The 17,034-nt window shown below is 43.0% G+C and overlaps 1 protein-coding gene across 1 annotated transcript in view; it reads right to left on the bottom strand.

Moving 5' to 3' along the window:
* Positions 1 to 955: 955 nt before the first annotated feature.
* Positions 956 to 17,034, bottom strand: part of RAMP3 (receptor activity modifying protein 3) — a 472,608-nt gene continuing 456,529 nt past the window's right edge. Inside the window, exon 3 of the mRNA XM_044294044.1 lies at positions 956 to 4,104. Within this exon, the coding sequence (XP_044149979.1) occupies positions 3,849 to 4,104 (256 nt within the window). The 3' untranslated portion in view covers positions 956 to 3,848. The remainder of the gene's footprint in view (positions 4,105 to 17,034) is intronic.

Consider the following 17,034-nt stretch of genomic DNA (forward strand, 5'->3'; position numbering starts at 1 on the left):
TTCTATGTATGCCCCTGACACAGAGGGCATTACTACTTCAAAGGGGGCACAGAGGGAAATACTACTACAAAGGGGCACAGAGGGCATTACTTCTATTAAGGGGGCACAATGGGCATTATTACTATGGAGGGGGCACAGAGAGCATTTTTCCTGTAACGGGTGTGGGCACAACTGTTATGGAACACTGAGTGGGCATTGTTACTGTGAATGGGGCACAATGGGAATTTCTGATGTAAAGGGGCACAGAGGGCATTATTACTGTTATGGGAGCACAGTGAGGGCATAACTACTCTGAAGTGGCACAGAGAGGGCATTGCAACTGTGAAGGGGGCACGAATAGGACATTACTACTGCGAAAGGGGCTCAGAGAGGGCATAACTACTGTGAGGGAGGCACAAAGAGGGCATTACAACTGTGAAGGGGGCGCAAATAAGGCATTACTATTGTGAAATGGACACAGAGAGGGCATAACTACTGTGAGGGCGGCACAATGGGGGCATAACCACTGTGAAAGTTGTACAGTTAGGGCATAAATACTGTCGGAGCACAGTGTGGACATAACTACTGAGAGGGGGCACAATATGGGCATAACTACAGTGAGGGGGCACAATATGGGCATGACTACCGTGAGGGGGCACATATCTGGACAAAACTTCTGTGAAGGTTGTACAATGAGGGCAAGGGTGTCAGAGAAAGGACCTGCCCCGGGTGACAAACACCCTAGGCACGCCACTGGCCCAGTCTCAAATGCAACTGCTGTGATCCCTACACGTCATTTCCATGAACTGAAAATAATTACTGTACTTTACTTCTGAAAACCCTGGTTTCAATAGATTACTGAGCTAAAAGCCCTTTCTGGAAATAACAAAGCTGCTGTTAAACCATTTGAAATACCTGAAAGAGACTGAATGTAAAATAGCTCTGGCTTACAAAAGAAAATCAAACATAAATTACCTAGCATGTAGGCTTAGTTTATTTTATTTAACTTTAAAATGGAAATAAAAAAGAACTTACAATAGTGTACATACGTGTATCACATTTAGAAATGATAAAAAAAACGAGCTGTAGACTTTTCACATTCATAGAGAAGAGACTTAACAGGCAATATTTATTAACAGCATTTAATGGCAAAGATTAACCTCATTATAAAATGTTTTATAAAATAATCACATGTGAGTGATGCCATGTGGTAAAGATGCATTAAGGTATTGAAATCCAGTCATACCTACCATAATTGCTTCTACCATAATAAATAATATGAAGCAACTTTTCAAATAGTCTTGATTAAACATTTAGCTCCTTTACAAACCTACAGTATGTGTCTCGATGGTGACAGGTTTGCACATCAGTCATCACAATTTATCAGGTTGGAATAGTAATTGACTGAACTGGACTGTGTATTACTAGGTTCAATAAATAATATTTGAAGCTTTCAGAAAATCATTGTACAGTTGGAGCTCCAGTCAAAAATGTGTTAAGAAATATGTACACCTTTACATTCAATTTTCTTCAGTGCTCCAGTACATTTGCAACAAAATAGCAAACAACTTTAGTTGCTGTTTTGTGTCTACATCTCCTATGCTGACTCCATGGTGTAGTATGGTCCATACTGCAAACAAATCCTGTGTAGTCTTCTCCTGGACTCGTGGGTTAATCTTCTGTTCTCTGCTTCTTACTAACATACAGTAACAGGATGCATATAGTAGGGAATTTGACTATATGATACGACTACACAGGATTTATTTGTAACCTGTCACCATCGAGACATATACTGTAGGTTTGTAAAGGAGCTAAATGTTTAATCAAGACTATTTGAAAAGTTGATTCATATTATTTATTGAACCAATAAAATAAAATGGTTACATAAGTGGATAAAATCTTGGAAAAAGTATTACTTCTGACACTCACTGTAAGCCTCAAGTGCAGGCACTTAAAGGGGTTCTCTGTAGTTAATATATTGAAGACCTATCCTGATAATAGCTCATCAACATGAGATTAACTGGCTTGAATTCTGGTAGCCCCAGCGGTCAGCTGTTTTAGGAAGCAGGGGTGCCATGGCCTCCTCACACTTTACCAAGCACAGCACCATACATTCTATAGCAGCTGTGCTTGGTATTACAGTGCATCCCCATTCACTTGAATGGAGCTGAGCTCTGCCTTTGCCATGTGACTATTGAACACAATGTCACATGTCCTTGGAAGAGGCTTAAGTGCTCACAGGGGTTCCAGAAGTTGAACACCAAACTATCTCATATCGATGACCTATAAACCCTTTAATAAATATTCATAGAATTATATTATTGGATTTCTGAGTGTTATGTTACATCTACATTAGCCTAGAAGCAGTTATGACAAAAAAACATCTTTAGTAATCATATAGATAGGATCAGATGCAAAATGGTTTTTACAAAGAGAATTGAAATTGGTTTCCTAGAAAGATTTGTACATTAAAGCGAATAATGACTGTGCTTTACATACAAATGTTGTCTCGTACAATTATTTGTGCTCCTGTTTTCATGAATATAATTTGCAAATACCCAATATATCCAAACATTAAACTAAAGGGTTCAAATAGCATAATGACAGCTTTGATATAACCATGACAACTACAGATGTGTCTACTCCACTCTTACCTTAGCACACATTTTGTTAAAGGCTTCTCATGAAAACAATTCAACACAATGTTGTGACATACTATCAAATCCACAATACAACCAATGGGTGGCTGGACATAGACACATTTAGGACAATATCACAAAATCATGTTCTTTTGAACACGGTTCATTTTGTTACATGCCCAGCCAAGAGGAAAGGTAAGGTAGATTAGATCTGTATGATGGATCAGCTTTCAGTTTAATCACAGTGAATCCTGATGGATCCCTCTAGATTAAAATACATTATGTCAGGATTCAGTTCTGATATTTTGCTATTGCTATTCTTGCTGTCAAATTGGAATGGAAATCCAAAAATAATATGAACACAGCATTCACTATTTGAAAGACATATATTTTATCTACAATGCCCTATGTCTACCAGAAAGCCTATATACAATATAAATACTTGTATCAGTCCCATGGAAAACATTATGGGTGCACATCACTCCTACCCAAAAATAAATGCCAAATACACCTGGGCAGACACTTTTGTTTTCCTTTTTATGCTTTGGTTTCCAGGACTAAAGAGTCCATACCTCAACTGGTCAGAGTTCTTTTGCCGGCAAGAAGGAGACCTATGCAACATTAAGCGGGTGGTTTTAAGGTTATGACTGATTGGTGTATTTGCAGATTTATAGTTGAAGTACAAAGTAGCTTTCAATTTACCAATGTCGTCAGCAATGGAAAACTTAAACAAACAGCCCATTTTTAAAACAAGCCTTTGTCTGTTTTACACCATTTGTTAGCATCTTACAAAGAAACACGCAATACGCATCCTGTTATAATAGTCTATGATAGGGCAATGTTTAATATTAACATCTGTTGTTCTGTTATCCAGTCTTTATAGTCCCTTGTTGAAACTGATCTTGCTGCAAAGGAATTTAAAATAATTTAGAGCAACAGGCACACCCCTGAAAATCCAGCTGTAGAAGATGGATAGTGACGTACTGCTTTAAAGAGAAGGAAGTCGCTCCAGAGGGAAAAATATAGTACAACGTAGAACAGAATAAACATTATCACTACATTCATCGATCATTGTTGTACCCTGCATATTTCTGAATAGCGCAGATGCAATTCTTCAGGGACATATTAAATATTTTATACACTTGATTAGTGGTTTATGATCTTCAAATGGCTGTTTTTCCCTTTACTACTTTGCCAGTCACAGCATATCGCAAACCCAAGGGAATTCATTTATCCAAAAATATCACCTCTTTTACTGCACCAAACCACCACACTGATCATTGATGCTGTCAAGAAGACAGGGATTAAAATAAGAGCTGCGAGAATATCATCTGGTGGATCTTCCCATATAACTGTGTCTGAAGTACAGTTTGAAAAAAATTTGGTGTGAATTCCAATGATGAATCTTTCTGCCAAGTTGTTTGGCCAAAAGCAGTTTCCACTTCTTGCTGTTTTTTCTGCACATTCTGAAAGTTTGTCATAATGCCTGTAGAAAAGATAGAAGTGATACGTTAGTGACATATTATTAATGATCACTACTGCTAATAGTTAATGATGCATACTAATAATAGCACTTTCCCTAGAGAATCAGCTTCTTATTATAAACATTTAATTTCATTTAGTGTTTTTGTTACCACTCACATGAAAAACCCCCCACTAAATTCACACTAATGGCCAGTTTTCATGTTGACCACAGGCTTGCACTTCCTGTTTTCTTGCTTCTCACTTGTTGGCTTTGCAGTTTAGACTGGAACAAGGTTAACAGGGGATCAAGGGGTTTAACACTATACACATACAGTATACAGGATTCTGTCCCATTTGTCTGTAGACCGGTATTTACACCTCACCTGGACATTGCTAATATGGCTAATATTACATCTGAAACTTACAGTAAAGTGACAAATATGGAACAAAATGATTTATTTCCCATTACTTACATAGCACCAACATGTTCTGCACTAATTATCACCGTTCATACCATCTCTGTCCCTGTTGGTGCTCAAAATCTAACTTCCCAATCTCACACACATTAACCCCCTATATGTTTATTGGGGTACAGAAATAAAGCAAAAAAGCTCAGAGGATACTCATGAAAACAATGAAAGAACATACATTCTCTAAGAAAATGTTGGTCACAATTTCTATTATTATTATTATTATTATTTTACGATTTGAAATACTCATTAAACTTTGGGTATCACAGTCAGAAAGTCGAATACAAAATAATGTACTGTATGTAATCATAAACTTATTAAGTTGTGAATGAATTTAAAGGGGTTTTCCAGGTCCTAAGTTTAATAACCTATCCTCAGGATAAGTTATCAATATCTGATCAGTGAATACAGCTGTGCTTTCTGTTCTTTTCAATGCCGGGTTACTGTCGCTCAGCTCCCATTTACAGAGGAAAATGAGCTGTAGTAACCCAGCACGGCCACTACACTTTGAACAGAGCTGTGTTTCCTGTTCCCTTCAAGAGCTCATTCTAGAGATGGAGGCTGCAGGAAACGGCTGATCGATGGGTTGTCTGACCTCGCTTATCAGACATTGTTGACCTATCTCTAGAACAGTTCATCAATATTAGCAGTCTGGAAACTCATTTAATTAGCTTTATATGCATGCTGTTTTATGTCTGTTTTTTGCAAATGTACTAAACTATCATGACAGAATGCAACATAATAAATCATTTAAAAAGTCAAGCATTGACTTATAAGATAGCTATCTTTCATCTGGTGGCATCAGAGGCTTAGTTTTCTTCTCTTCTTGTAAAGAGAGCTAATTTGCACTTCAGTAATACAGGTACAGTATTTTACCAGTGAAATGTACCTACTGAGTGCCTGGATATTCCTATAATGATGTTAAGTCACCTGGAGATCTAGTATCAATATAATTGAATCTTGATAATTAGCTCCCGTATGATTTATATCATTTGACTTGGATGCTTATAGCTAACACCGACATTTCAGGTCTTATTTTTGGAGCCTGTTTATGAAATGTGAAATGAAATGTTAAAGAGGCCCTTTCACCACTCCTGACATGCCTGGTTCATGCATTCCCATGTGATAACAATTCTGGAGCCTCTATTCTTATGGCTTTATGTTGTGCTATTCCTTTATTATTTCTACTAGGGGAACAGATAGGGAAATCTGTCACAAAGACCGTGATCGCCGAACAGTGTGCTGTCTTCCTGGCGCTAGAGTTCGACACATCGCGGATCGGGTTGACAGATTACTGGGAGGGGCTGGAGAAGATCCAGCGGTCATGGTCCATATCGGAACCAATGACAAAGTTAGGGGTAGGTGGAGAGTCCTTAAAAATGATTTCAGGGATTTAGGTCAAAAGCTGAGGGCAAGGAACTCAAAGGTAGTATTTTCCGAAATACTACCTGTACCACGGGCCACACAAGAGAGGCAGCGGGAGATTAGGGAAATTAACAAGTGGCTCAAAAACTGGTGTAGGAAGGAGGGGTTTGGGTTCCTGGAGAACTGGGCCGACTTCTCTATCGGCTACAGGCTCTATCGTAGGGACGGGCTGCACCTCAATGGGGAAGGGGCAGCTGTGTTGGGGAAGAAGATGGCTAGAAGGTTGGAGGAGTGTTTAAACTAGGGACTGGGGGGGAGGGTAATTATGTTATAGAATGGGAAGATAGTGCAGATAGAGACCGGGGGCAAGGTAGTGAGACTGGGGGAGGAATGGAAGGAAGGACTAGAACAGTTCAGAAGGAAAGGTGTAGAGTAAAAAAGATACATAAACCTCTCAAATGTATGTATACTAATGCCAGAAGCCTGACTAATAAAACTAGTGAACTGGAATTAGTGATGTGTGAGGAGGACTATGACATAGTGGGAATAACTGAGACATGGCTGGATGATAGCTATGACTGGGCAGTTAATGTACAGGGTTACAGCCTGTTTAGAAAGGATCGTCAAAACCGGAGAGGGGGAGGGGTCTGCCTTTATGTAAAGTCCATACATGGCGATAAAAACAATAATAAATTACTAATAGGAGTTTACTATAAACCACCTAATATACCAGAGTCCACAGAAAATCTACTACTAAACGAGATAGACGAGGCGGCAAATCATAATGAGGTGGTTATTATGGGGGACTTCAACTACCCAGATATAGACTGGGAAACTGAAACTTGTGTATCTCATAAAGGAAACAGGTTCTTGGCAATAACCAAAGACAATTACCTCTCCCAACTGGTTCAGGACCCGACTAGAGGGATGGCCATACTGGACTTAGTATTAACCAATAGGCCTGACAGAACAACAGACGTGCAGGTCGGGGGACACCTGGGAAATAGTGACCACAAAGTAATAACCTTCCAATTATCATTCAAGAGAGCGTTTGTACAGGGAGGAATAAAAATACCAAACTTCAAAAAAGCTAAATTTAGCCAACTAAGAGAGGCCATAGGCCTAACTAACTGGGATAAAGTCCTCACAAATAAAAATACAGCCACAAAATGGGATATCTTTAAAAGCATCCTAAAATCTCATTGTGAGAGGTACATACCGTATGGGAATAAAAGGTTAAGGAACAAAAAGAAACCAATGTGGATAAACAGAACTGTAAAGAAAGCAATAAATGACAAAAAGAAAGCATATAAAACACTAAAACAGGAGGGTAGCACGGAAGCATTGAAAAACTATAAGGAAAAAAATAGAACATGTAAAAAACAAATAAAAGCGGCCAAACTAGAGACTGAGAGATTAATTGCCAAAGAGAGTAAAACTAACCCTAAAATGTTCTTCAATTATATAAATGTTAAAAAGTATAAATCTGAAGGTGTCGGCCCGTTAAAGAGTAATGAGGGGGGAGTCGCAGAGAGCGACGAGGAGAAAGCAAAGCTGTTTAATATTTTTTTCTCCAATGTATTCACTGAGGAAAATAAACTGTCAGATGACATGCCGAATGTTGAAATAAATTCCCCATTAAAAGTGTCCTGTCTGACCCAGGAAGAAGTACATCAGCGACTTAAAAAGATTAAAATAGACAAATCGCCAGGACCGGATGGCATACACCCTCGTATCGTAAGGGAATTAAGTAATGTCATAGCCAGACCCTTATTTCTGATATTTGCAGATTCTATATTGACAGGGAATGTCCCACAGGATTGGCGCATGGCAAATGTGGTGCCAATATTCAAAAAGGGTCCAAAAACAGAGCCTGGAAACTATAGGCCGGTAAGTTTAACATCTGTTGTGGGTAAACTGTTTGAAGGTTTTCTGAGAGATGCTATGTTAGAGCATCTTAACGGAAATAAGCAAATAACGCCATATCAGCATGGCTTCGTGAGGGATCGATCATGTCAAACAAATTTAATCAGTTTCTATGAGGAGGTAAGTTCTAGACTTGACAGCGGCGAATCAATGGATGTCGTATATCTTGACTTCTCCAAAGCATTTGACACTGTACCACATAAAAGGTTAGTATATAAAATGAGAATGCTCGGACTGGGAGAAAACGTCTGTAAGTGGGTAAGTAACTTGCTCAGTGATAGAAAACAGAGGGTGGTTATTAATGGTAAATACTCAGATTGGGTCACTGTCACTAGTGGAGTACCTCAGGGGTCAGTATTGGGCCCTATTCTCTTCAATATATTTATTAATGATCTTGTAGAAGGCTTGCATAGTAAAATATCAATTTTTGCAGATGACACTAAACTGTGTAAAGTAATTAACACTGAAGAGGACAGTATACTACTACAGAGTGATCTGGATAGATTGGAGGCTTGGGCAGATAAGTGGCAGATGAGGTTTAACACTGACAAATGTAAAGTTATGCACATGGGAAGGAATAATGCAAGTCACCCGTACTTATTAAATGGTAAAATACTCGGTAACACTGACATGGAAAAAGATCTAGGAATTTTAATAAACAGCAAACTAAGCTGCAAAAAACAGTGTCAGGCAGCTGCTGCCAAGGCAAATAAGATAATGGGTTGCATCAAAAGGGGCATAGATGCCCGTGATGAGAACATAGTCCTACCACTTTACAAATCGCTAGTCAGACCACACATGGAGTACTGTGTACAGTTCTGGGCTCCAGTGAACAAAGCAGACATAGCAGAGCTGGAGAGGGTCCAGAGGAGGGCAACTAAAGTAATAACTGGAATGGGGCAACTACAGTACCCTGAAAGATTGTCAAAATTAGGGTTATTCACTTTAGAAAAAAGACGACTGAGAGGAGATCTAATTAATATGTATAAATATATCAGGGGTCAGTACAGAGATCTATCCCGTCATCTATTTATTCCCAGGACGGTGACTGTGACGAGGGGACATCCTATGCGTCTGGAGGAAAGAAGGTTTGTACACAAACATAGAAGAGGATTCTTTACGGTAAGAGCAGTGAGACTATGGAACTCTCTGCCTGAGGAGGTGGTGATGGTGAGTACAATAAAGGAATTCAAGAGGGGCCTAGACGTATTTCTGGAGTGTAATAATATTACAGGCTATAGCTACTAGAGAGGGGTCGTTGATCCAGGGAGTTATTCTGATTGCCTGATTGGAGTCGGGAAGGAATTTTTATTCCCCTAAAGTGAGGAAAATTGGCTTCTACCTCACAGGGGTTTTTTGCCTTCCTCTGGATCAACTTGCAGGATGACAGGTCGAACTGGATGGACAAATGTCTTTTTTCGGCCTTATGTACTATGTTACTATGTTACTAGAAGTTATAAATGAATTGCTGGCAGTCTGCAGTAAGGGTACAGCGGGGAGGTAACCAGTTGGGTGGGTGTGTGCCTGCACATACTGGCTCTATCCAATCAGTGCTGGCATTTTCAGACTGTGCAGGTACACCCCCCAACTGATTACCTCCCCTCTGTATACTTACTAAAGGCTAATAGCAATTCATTCATAACTTCTAGCAGGAATAATAAAGGAATGGCACAACATAGAGCCATAAGAATAGATGCCCCAGAATTGCTATTACATGGGGAATGAATGAAGCTATTAAAACAGACATGCCAGGAGAGGTAAAAGGTCCTCTTTAATGCTTGCTATCGACATCTGCTCCTCTTTTCTCTTACTCTTATCTTACATTATCGTTGATAAATCACCTCTAATGTGCTAAATATGTTCTTTGCTGCTTTACAAAAGCCCTAACTGGATGAAAAATTCAACTGTTAAGTCTGCATATGCAAAGGAATAAAGGCAAATCAATGAACCACTATGTTACTCTTATTTCCTATCCTACATAATAAAATCCCTGTGTGAGTGTGCCCTGTGTGGTTTGAAACCATATTTTTGTGACAAATTCACAAAATACCACACACCATTTGTTAAATTTGTCACACAAAATACCTATAGATTTTTCAATCTTAGGCCTAATCATATTTATTACCAAGGTTCTGGCAAAATAAAAAAATGGCTAAAAAATGTAGCTCCACCCACAAAATATATTTTTAACACTTAGTTAATGTAAACTGCCAGACATGGAGCAAACATTTCATACATTTGTTGCAAAGTCCTACTCAACTGACAAAATAGGCAAAATACTCAATTTTCCTGGCACAGCTCATTTGATGAATTACCCCCTTTAATCTCTTTCTGCTGACTTAAAATGCTTCTTAATTATCAAGAGGTGTATGCTTCTTTATAATTATGGCACATCTCTGTTTTCTGAGCTAAATTATAACTGTCCCTGCAGCTTCTAATGCAAGAATTAAGCTTGGGTCCCCCTTCCCTCAGTGCTCTGTGGCCAGGGGCAGGAAAGCACATAGCCTTTGTGCTGCCCTAGACAAAAATTGAACCCCCCTTCCCCCGACCTATGCCAAATTCTTGACCTCACCTTTTCCTTCCAGCCAGAGGTGTAACTTGACCATCAAACACTTTCTTTAATACTGGTGTATTTTTATGTGGAACAAGGGTCTTTGGGACCCCTCAGGTTACTGGCCCAGGTAGCGACTGTTACCTCTGCATCCCCATGGCCATGCACACTGACCATGGACAATGGGGGCAATTTTATTTTCTTAATTCGCCTTTTTTGTTTTATCTAATGGGTGATGGACAATGATATTTACTGTTCTCTGCTTCACGATTGCCTGCACTGGGTCTTGAAGCCGGCATTAGGACCCAGTGGCAGGAAGCATCTCCAGCTGAAAGAAAGCCTAGGAGTGGTTAAGTTTGAGTCTAATGTGAGGTCAGCTGATGAGGCAGCCACCCAGCATATTTACATATCATATATAAACGTGTCAGGGTGGGCAGCTGCAGCATTAACCACTTCCTTATGGTTTATCATTTTTCCATTTTCATTTTTCACTCCTTGCCTTCCCGGAACCATCACTTTTTATTTTTCCATTTTCAAGTTATATTTTTATTGGCACCATTTTATATTGCATATAATATAGTGGTAAGCTGAAAAAAATTCAAATGGCGTGAAATTGGGAAAAAAAACACAATTCCACCACAGTTTTATGGGTTTTGTTTTTCTGGCATTTCATTCATTCTCTGGGTCAGTACAATTACAACTATTATAATGGCTAGTGTGTCAACAGACACACTATATTTGGGAACACACAGAGAGTTGGTGGTAGTAGCAGTATATTTATAATTTATCACACAAATTAATAAAAACAACACAATCCCTCCCAAACCATCAAATTAAATTACCTTATAAAAGCATACAAACAATACCATCAAACATTATATGATGTAAACTGCACATATGTTAGCTGATGGCAGGGGTAGACTCATGTGTAGGCTTGTAAGTAGTATAATCTTGAAAACTCATAGGATCCATCCACAACAGTTGTTTGTGCATATACATAAATATTTTTAGGATTAAAAATAGTTCTGCCCTCATATGGTTCCACAGTCTGTATGTGGTTTCAAGCATCAATCATTTCAATTAAATAACTTGTAATGTCTGGAGCGTTGCTGTCTCTCAGTTCAATATTAAGCACCGCCACATAGGTGGTTGTCGTGATCAGTGCGGGGGGGGGGGGGGGGACTCCACACTGAACACAAGAGGGAAGGGGAACAGTAACTGTGCCAAGAAACTAGGGAAGAAACAAGTCACCTCCTAGACAACCCTAATCCGGGCCCTGACTATCTATCAATATGAATAGACCCTGAAGGTAGGAATATTCATATGCAGTATACCTAGGCCTTTATATCCCTATAAGGCCCTAGAAAAGCTTAGGACCAGAGACAACTCATTCCTCCCCAGATGGACGAATGGAAGTCTCTGTCTCAGGCCCAGATACAAACAACAGGGAATATAACAAACACAAACGCAACACTTAACTTCTATAGAGACAGATGAGCAGGAATACCAGAGACAAACTCACACCAGCTCAGCCAAAGCCAATGAAGCTATCTACCGCATAGTACATAGAAGTAATGACCACTGAGCAAGAGCTGAGAAAAGGGAAGTGGTCATCCCTATCAACACTGAATCAAGAGAAATCAAGGAGGCTGTTAGATTCCTCCACGCTCAGCCAATCTACTTGATTGCCTGACATCAGTCACCTGAGGGACCGTGACAATGGTACGTTGCTATAATATATTGCTCTCATACAATATCCCAGTGTGCTTTTGAATATATAGGACAATTAAATCAGATACTTGTAGTACATGGTGTACCACGAATGACCGTTTAAAATCCTGTATTCACTGTTGTGCAGGATGGGAAAATATATAATTGCATATCAAATGTCCCATTCATGATATATGTTCGCTTTGTTACAGTAGCGAACCAATATTAACCATTGCTGTCAGTGGCGTCCCACTGTGCACGGGTGTATTGGCCGCTGTTACCTCTCCTGACGTCTTCACAGATACTGCTGTTTGCAGATACCGCTGGCCTATCGAGTGGTAATCCAAGTTTATTAAATAAAGTCCCTTTTAGGAACCCTCGGGATATTATTAGTAATAACGCATCTATGGTCTATTCAGACCCTAAATTCCCTGTAGGGGTCCCTAACTGAAAATAAAAATATTTCTTTATTAGTTATTATTTTAAAATAGATGAACCAAACAACTATAGAAAACTATTAAAATTATCAGTGTCTGATGGAGGGTACAATTGGAGTGTATAAATGTATTTGCCTTTGTCACATGTAGCCACTATGGAGTGCAGTGCCTCCCATTCATTTATATGGGGTATAGCTGCACTTACAAGCCTCTGCTGTTACTTTGTTTGTGCATTCATACAATGTGATGGCAGATTGGGCGCTCCTATTAAGATCCTTTTATCGTTCGGCCTTTATATTCAGGCTGGACAACAGTGAAACAATGTTGCTAGGTTTGTGTGTACTTTTGAAGCTGCCACTAGTCTGCTCAATTCACTTGTCTCTAGGCTACACTCTACACATTTGTGCTACTGACTGCTCTATTTCATCCATAGAAGTCACTGTTCGCGCTAAACCGCTCATGTGGCATGCTCAATTCCACTCCTCAATGTCTGGTGCTGTCTCTGCAGCGTACTCTTTTATTACTAGTCCCTAACATTTCAGGCACTGTTTAAAATACAGGACGTCATACCACCCCTCCCGACATGTTTCGCCACGCTCGGTGGCTTTGTCAGGGGATGTGAGGTATGTGGACGCCGCGCGCATGTCTCGACCCTCCTAAATAACTTTCTAGGTCCCGCCCACCTATCCCAAGTTTCCCTACAGCCAATCACTGTGGGCGCTCCGGTAAGGTCCTCAAGTCAAAGCACATTATGTCTCTCTGACGCACATCCTGTGCACTATTCTCCTCCCCCTTGATGACTCACTGCTGACGTCACATTTGTTTCGTCAGATGACTAATGGGGCGGTACCCACCAGGGCAGTACCCGGTAAGGTCCTCAAGTCAAAGCACATGATGTCTCTCTGACGCACATCCTGTGCACTGTTCTCCTCCCCCTTAGTGACTGTCAAGGAACCATGAACCAGACGTACAACAAGAGATACGTGGAAATAAGAAGGCTTTATTGCAAATCAAGCTGTAAGCAAAAGTCCAAACGGATGGCTAAACCGGAGCAGGGTCTTGCGAAGCCAGAGGTCAGGAACCAGAAGGGTAGTCAGACGAAGCCAGGATCAGGAACCAGAAGGGTAGTCAGACGAAGCCAGGATCAGGAACCAGCGGGGTAGTCAGACGAGGCCAGGATCAGGAACCAGAAGCAGCAGCAGTCTTAGAAGCATGTGCACACAGGAGGACCAAGCAAGGAACTGAAGCCACAGACCTCCTATATATATGAGCTAGGCATCCAGCTCCTCCCAGTGGGAAGGAGAAGCCGCAGGGTGGGAGGCTACAAGAAACCCAGAAACCAAGATGGCCGCCAGCACATGTCAAACGAAGGAGAACAGCAAGAAGGTAAGACCATGACAGTACCTCCCCCTCAAGGGCCCCTCCTCCGCGGAGTAAGGAACGGTTTCTGAGGGAAGCGTGCGTGGAAGGCTCGGAGCAAGGCAGGAGCATGGACATCTGCGGAGGGAACCCAGGAACGCTCCTCTGGACCATAACCACGCCAATGGACCAAAAACTGCAACCGACCGCGGACTAGGCGTGAGTCCAGGATATTGCTCACCTCATACTCCTCACGATTGCCCACTTGGACCGGACGAGGCCGAGGAACCGAGGAAGTGAAACGATTACACACCAATGGCTTCAACAGGGAGACATGAAACACGTTGGAGATCCGCATGCCAGGAGGAAGCGCAAGGGCATAGGCTACCGGGTTTACCCTGCGAAGCACTCGGAAGGGACCAACAAAGCGAGGCGCCAGCTTGGGAGTGGGCACTCGAAGGTTGAGGTTGCGGGTGGACAACCATACACGGTCTCCGACCTGGTAGGAAGGAGCGGGCGCTCGTCTGCGATCAGCCTGGAGTCTCTGGCGCTGCGCAGAGACCTCAAGGGACCTCTGGATCTGTACCCAAGAAGCACGTAGGACGGAAAGGTGATCCTCCACAGCCGGAATATCCTGTGGAGAGAATACCTCCGGTAACACGGCAGGTTGGAACCCATAATTGGCCATGAAGGGAGACGTCCCAGAGGAAGAGTTCACCGCCGTGTTCCTGGCAAACTCAGCCCAAGGCAGGAGGTCAACCCAATTGTCTTGGTGATCGGAGACATAGCAACAAAGGAATTGCTCCAAGGCCTGATTGGATCGTTCTGCGGCCCCATTGGACTGAGGGTGGTAGGCCGAGGAGAAAGAGAGATGAATCCCCAACTGGGAGCAAAAGGCGCGCCAGAACCTGGACACAAACTGACTCCCCCGATCCGACACAATCTCCTTGGGCAAACCGTGCAACCGGAAGACCTCCCTGGCGAAAATCGTGGCCAACTCTTGTGCAGAGGGTAACTTCTTGAGAGGAACACAGTGGCACATTTTGGAAAACCGATCCACAATCATGAGAATGACCGTATGGCCTCGGGATGCAGGGAGGTCCACAATGAAATCCATCCCCAGGTGTGACCATGGGCGCTCCCCGGTGGCTATGGGTTGCAAAAGGCCCAACGGAAGGTGCCGAGGGGACTTACTCTGGGCACAAACGGAGCATGCCGCTACATATGCGGCGATGTCGGAACGTAGAGAAGGCCACCAGAACAGACGTGAAACAGCCCAGGACAGCTGATTCTTTCCAGGATGCCCCGCGGCCTTGGAGTTATGGTAGGTTCGCAACAACCGAGTGCGCAACTCCTCAGGCACAAAACATCTGCCGTTGGGTCTCCCAGAGGGAGCACCAGATTGTGCCGCCAAAATCTGCTCACCCAGGGGAGAGGTCAGGCTGGTGCGAATGGCGGCCAGGATCTGATTCGGAGGTATGACCGAAGTCGGAATCGACTCCTCCCCGGACAGCTCGGAGTACTGCCGTGATAAGGCATCCGCTCTGATGTTCTTGGAACCGGGTAGGTAGGAGACCACGTAATTAAAACGTGACAAGAACAGAGCCCATCTGGCCTGACGTGGTGTCAATATCTTGGCCTCAGAAAGGTAGGTCAGATTCTTGTGGTCCGTCAGGATGAGAACCGGAACCACCGAACCCTCGAGCAAGTGCCTCCATTCTTTAAGGGCCTGCACGATAGCCAATAACTCCCTGTCACCAATCTGATAGTTGCACTCCGCGGAAGACAGTTTCCGGGAGTAAAACCCACAAGGAAGCAGAGGACCCTCTGGTGTTCTACGCTGAGACAGAAGGGCGCCTACTCCCGTCTCAGACGCGTCCACCTCGAGGACAAAGGGCAACCCAGGGTTGGGATGCGACAGAATCGGAGCCGACACAAAGGCGGACTTTAGAGCCTCAAAAGCTTGGATGGCCTCGAGCGGCCAGACCTGGAAATTACTGCCCTTCCTGGTCAGATCCGTGAGAGGCTTGGCTAGCATGGAAAAGTCCCTGATGAACTTCCGATAATAATTGGCGAAGCCCAAAAAGCGCTGCAGGGCACGAAGACCACTGGGCTGGGGCCACTGTAAGACAGCCGAAACCTTCTCAGGATCCATGGAGAACCCCTCAGCGGAAATGATGTAACCTAAGAAGGTTACCTGGGATCGGTGAAATTCGCATTTCTCAAGCTTACCGAACAGCCTGTTCTCTCGTAACCGTTGCAACACTCGTCTGACATCCATAATGTGGGCCTCCATGGATTCAGAATATACCAAGATGTCATCCAAATAGACCACCACACACTGCTGCAACAGGTCACGGAAAACATCGTTGATGAATTCCTGGAAGACTGCGGGCGCATTGCACAACCCAAAGGGCATAACCAAGGATTCATAATGACCGGTCCTGGTGTTAAACGCGGTCTTCCACTCATCGCCCGCCTTGATCCTTACCAGGTTATATGCCGCCCTCAGGTCGAGTTTGGTAAAGACCGTGGCCCCTTTGAGGCGATCGAACAGCTCGGAAATCAAGGGTATCGGGTAAGCGTTCTTGATCGTGATGCGATTGAGACCCCTGTAATCGATGCAAGGCCTCAACTCACCGCCCTTCTTTTTCACAAAGAAAAATCCAGCCCCTGCCGGGGACGAGGATTTGCGGATGTGTCCGCGTGAAAGCGCCTCCCTCACGTACTCCTCCATGGCCTCATTCTCAGCTACCGACAGTGGATAGACCTTGCCACGAGGAGGAACGGCACCAGATTGTAACTCTATGGCACAATCGTATGGGCGGTGCGGAGGTAGGGCAACCGCGCGCACCTTATCGAATACATCCCGGTACTCTTCGTATTCAGGAGGCAACAGAGAGTCCGAGGAAGTACACAGCAACTTGACAGGCCCATGGATGCAACTAGCCCCACACTGCGGTGACCACGAGAGGATCTCGGCCGATCTCCAATCAAAAGTCGGATTATGCTTCTGGAGCCAGGGGTACCCCAAGACCACCGAGTAGTGTGGAGACGAAATAACCTGGAGACAGACCGACTCTCTGTGAACGGCACCAATGGCTATCCCCACTGGAAGGGTCTCATGAGTCACG

Source organism: Bufo gargarizans, chromosome 5 (genome assembly GCF_014858855.1).
Source record: "Bufo gargarizans isolate SCDJY-AF-19 chromosome 5, ASM1485885v1, whole genome shotgun sequence".
NCBI lineage: Eukaryota > Metazoa > Chordata > Amphibia > Anura > Bufonidae > Bufo > Bufo gargarizans.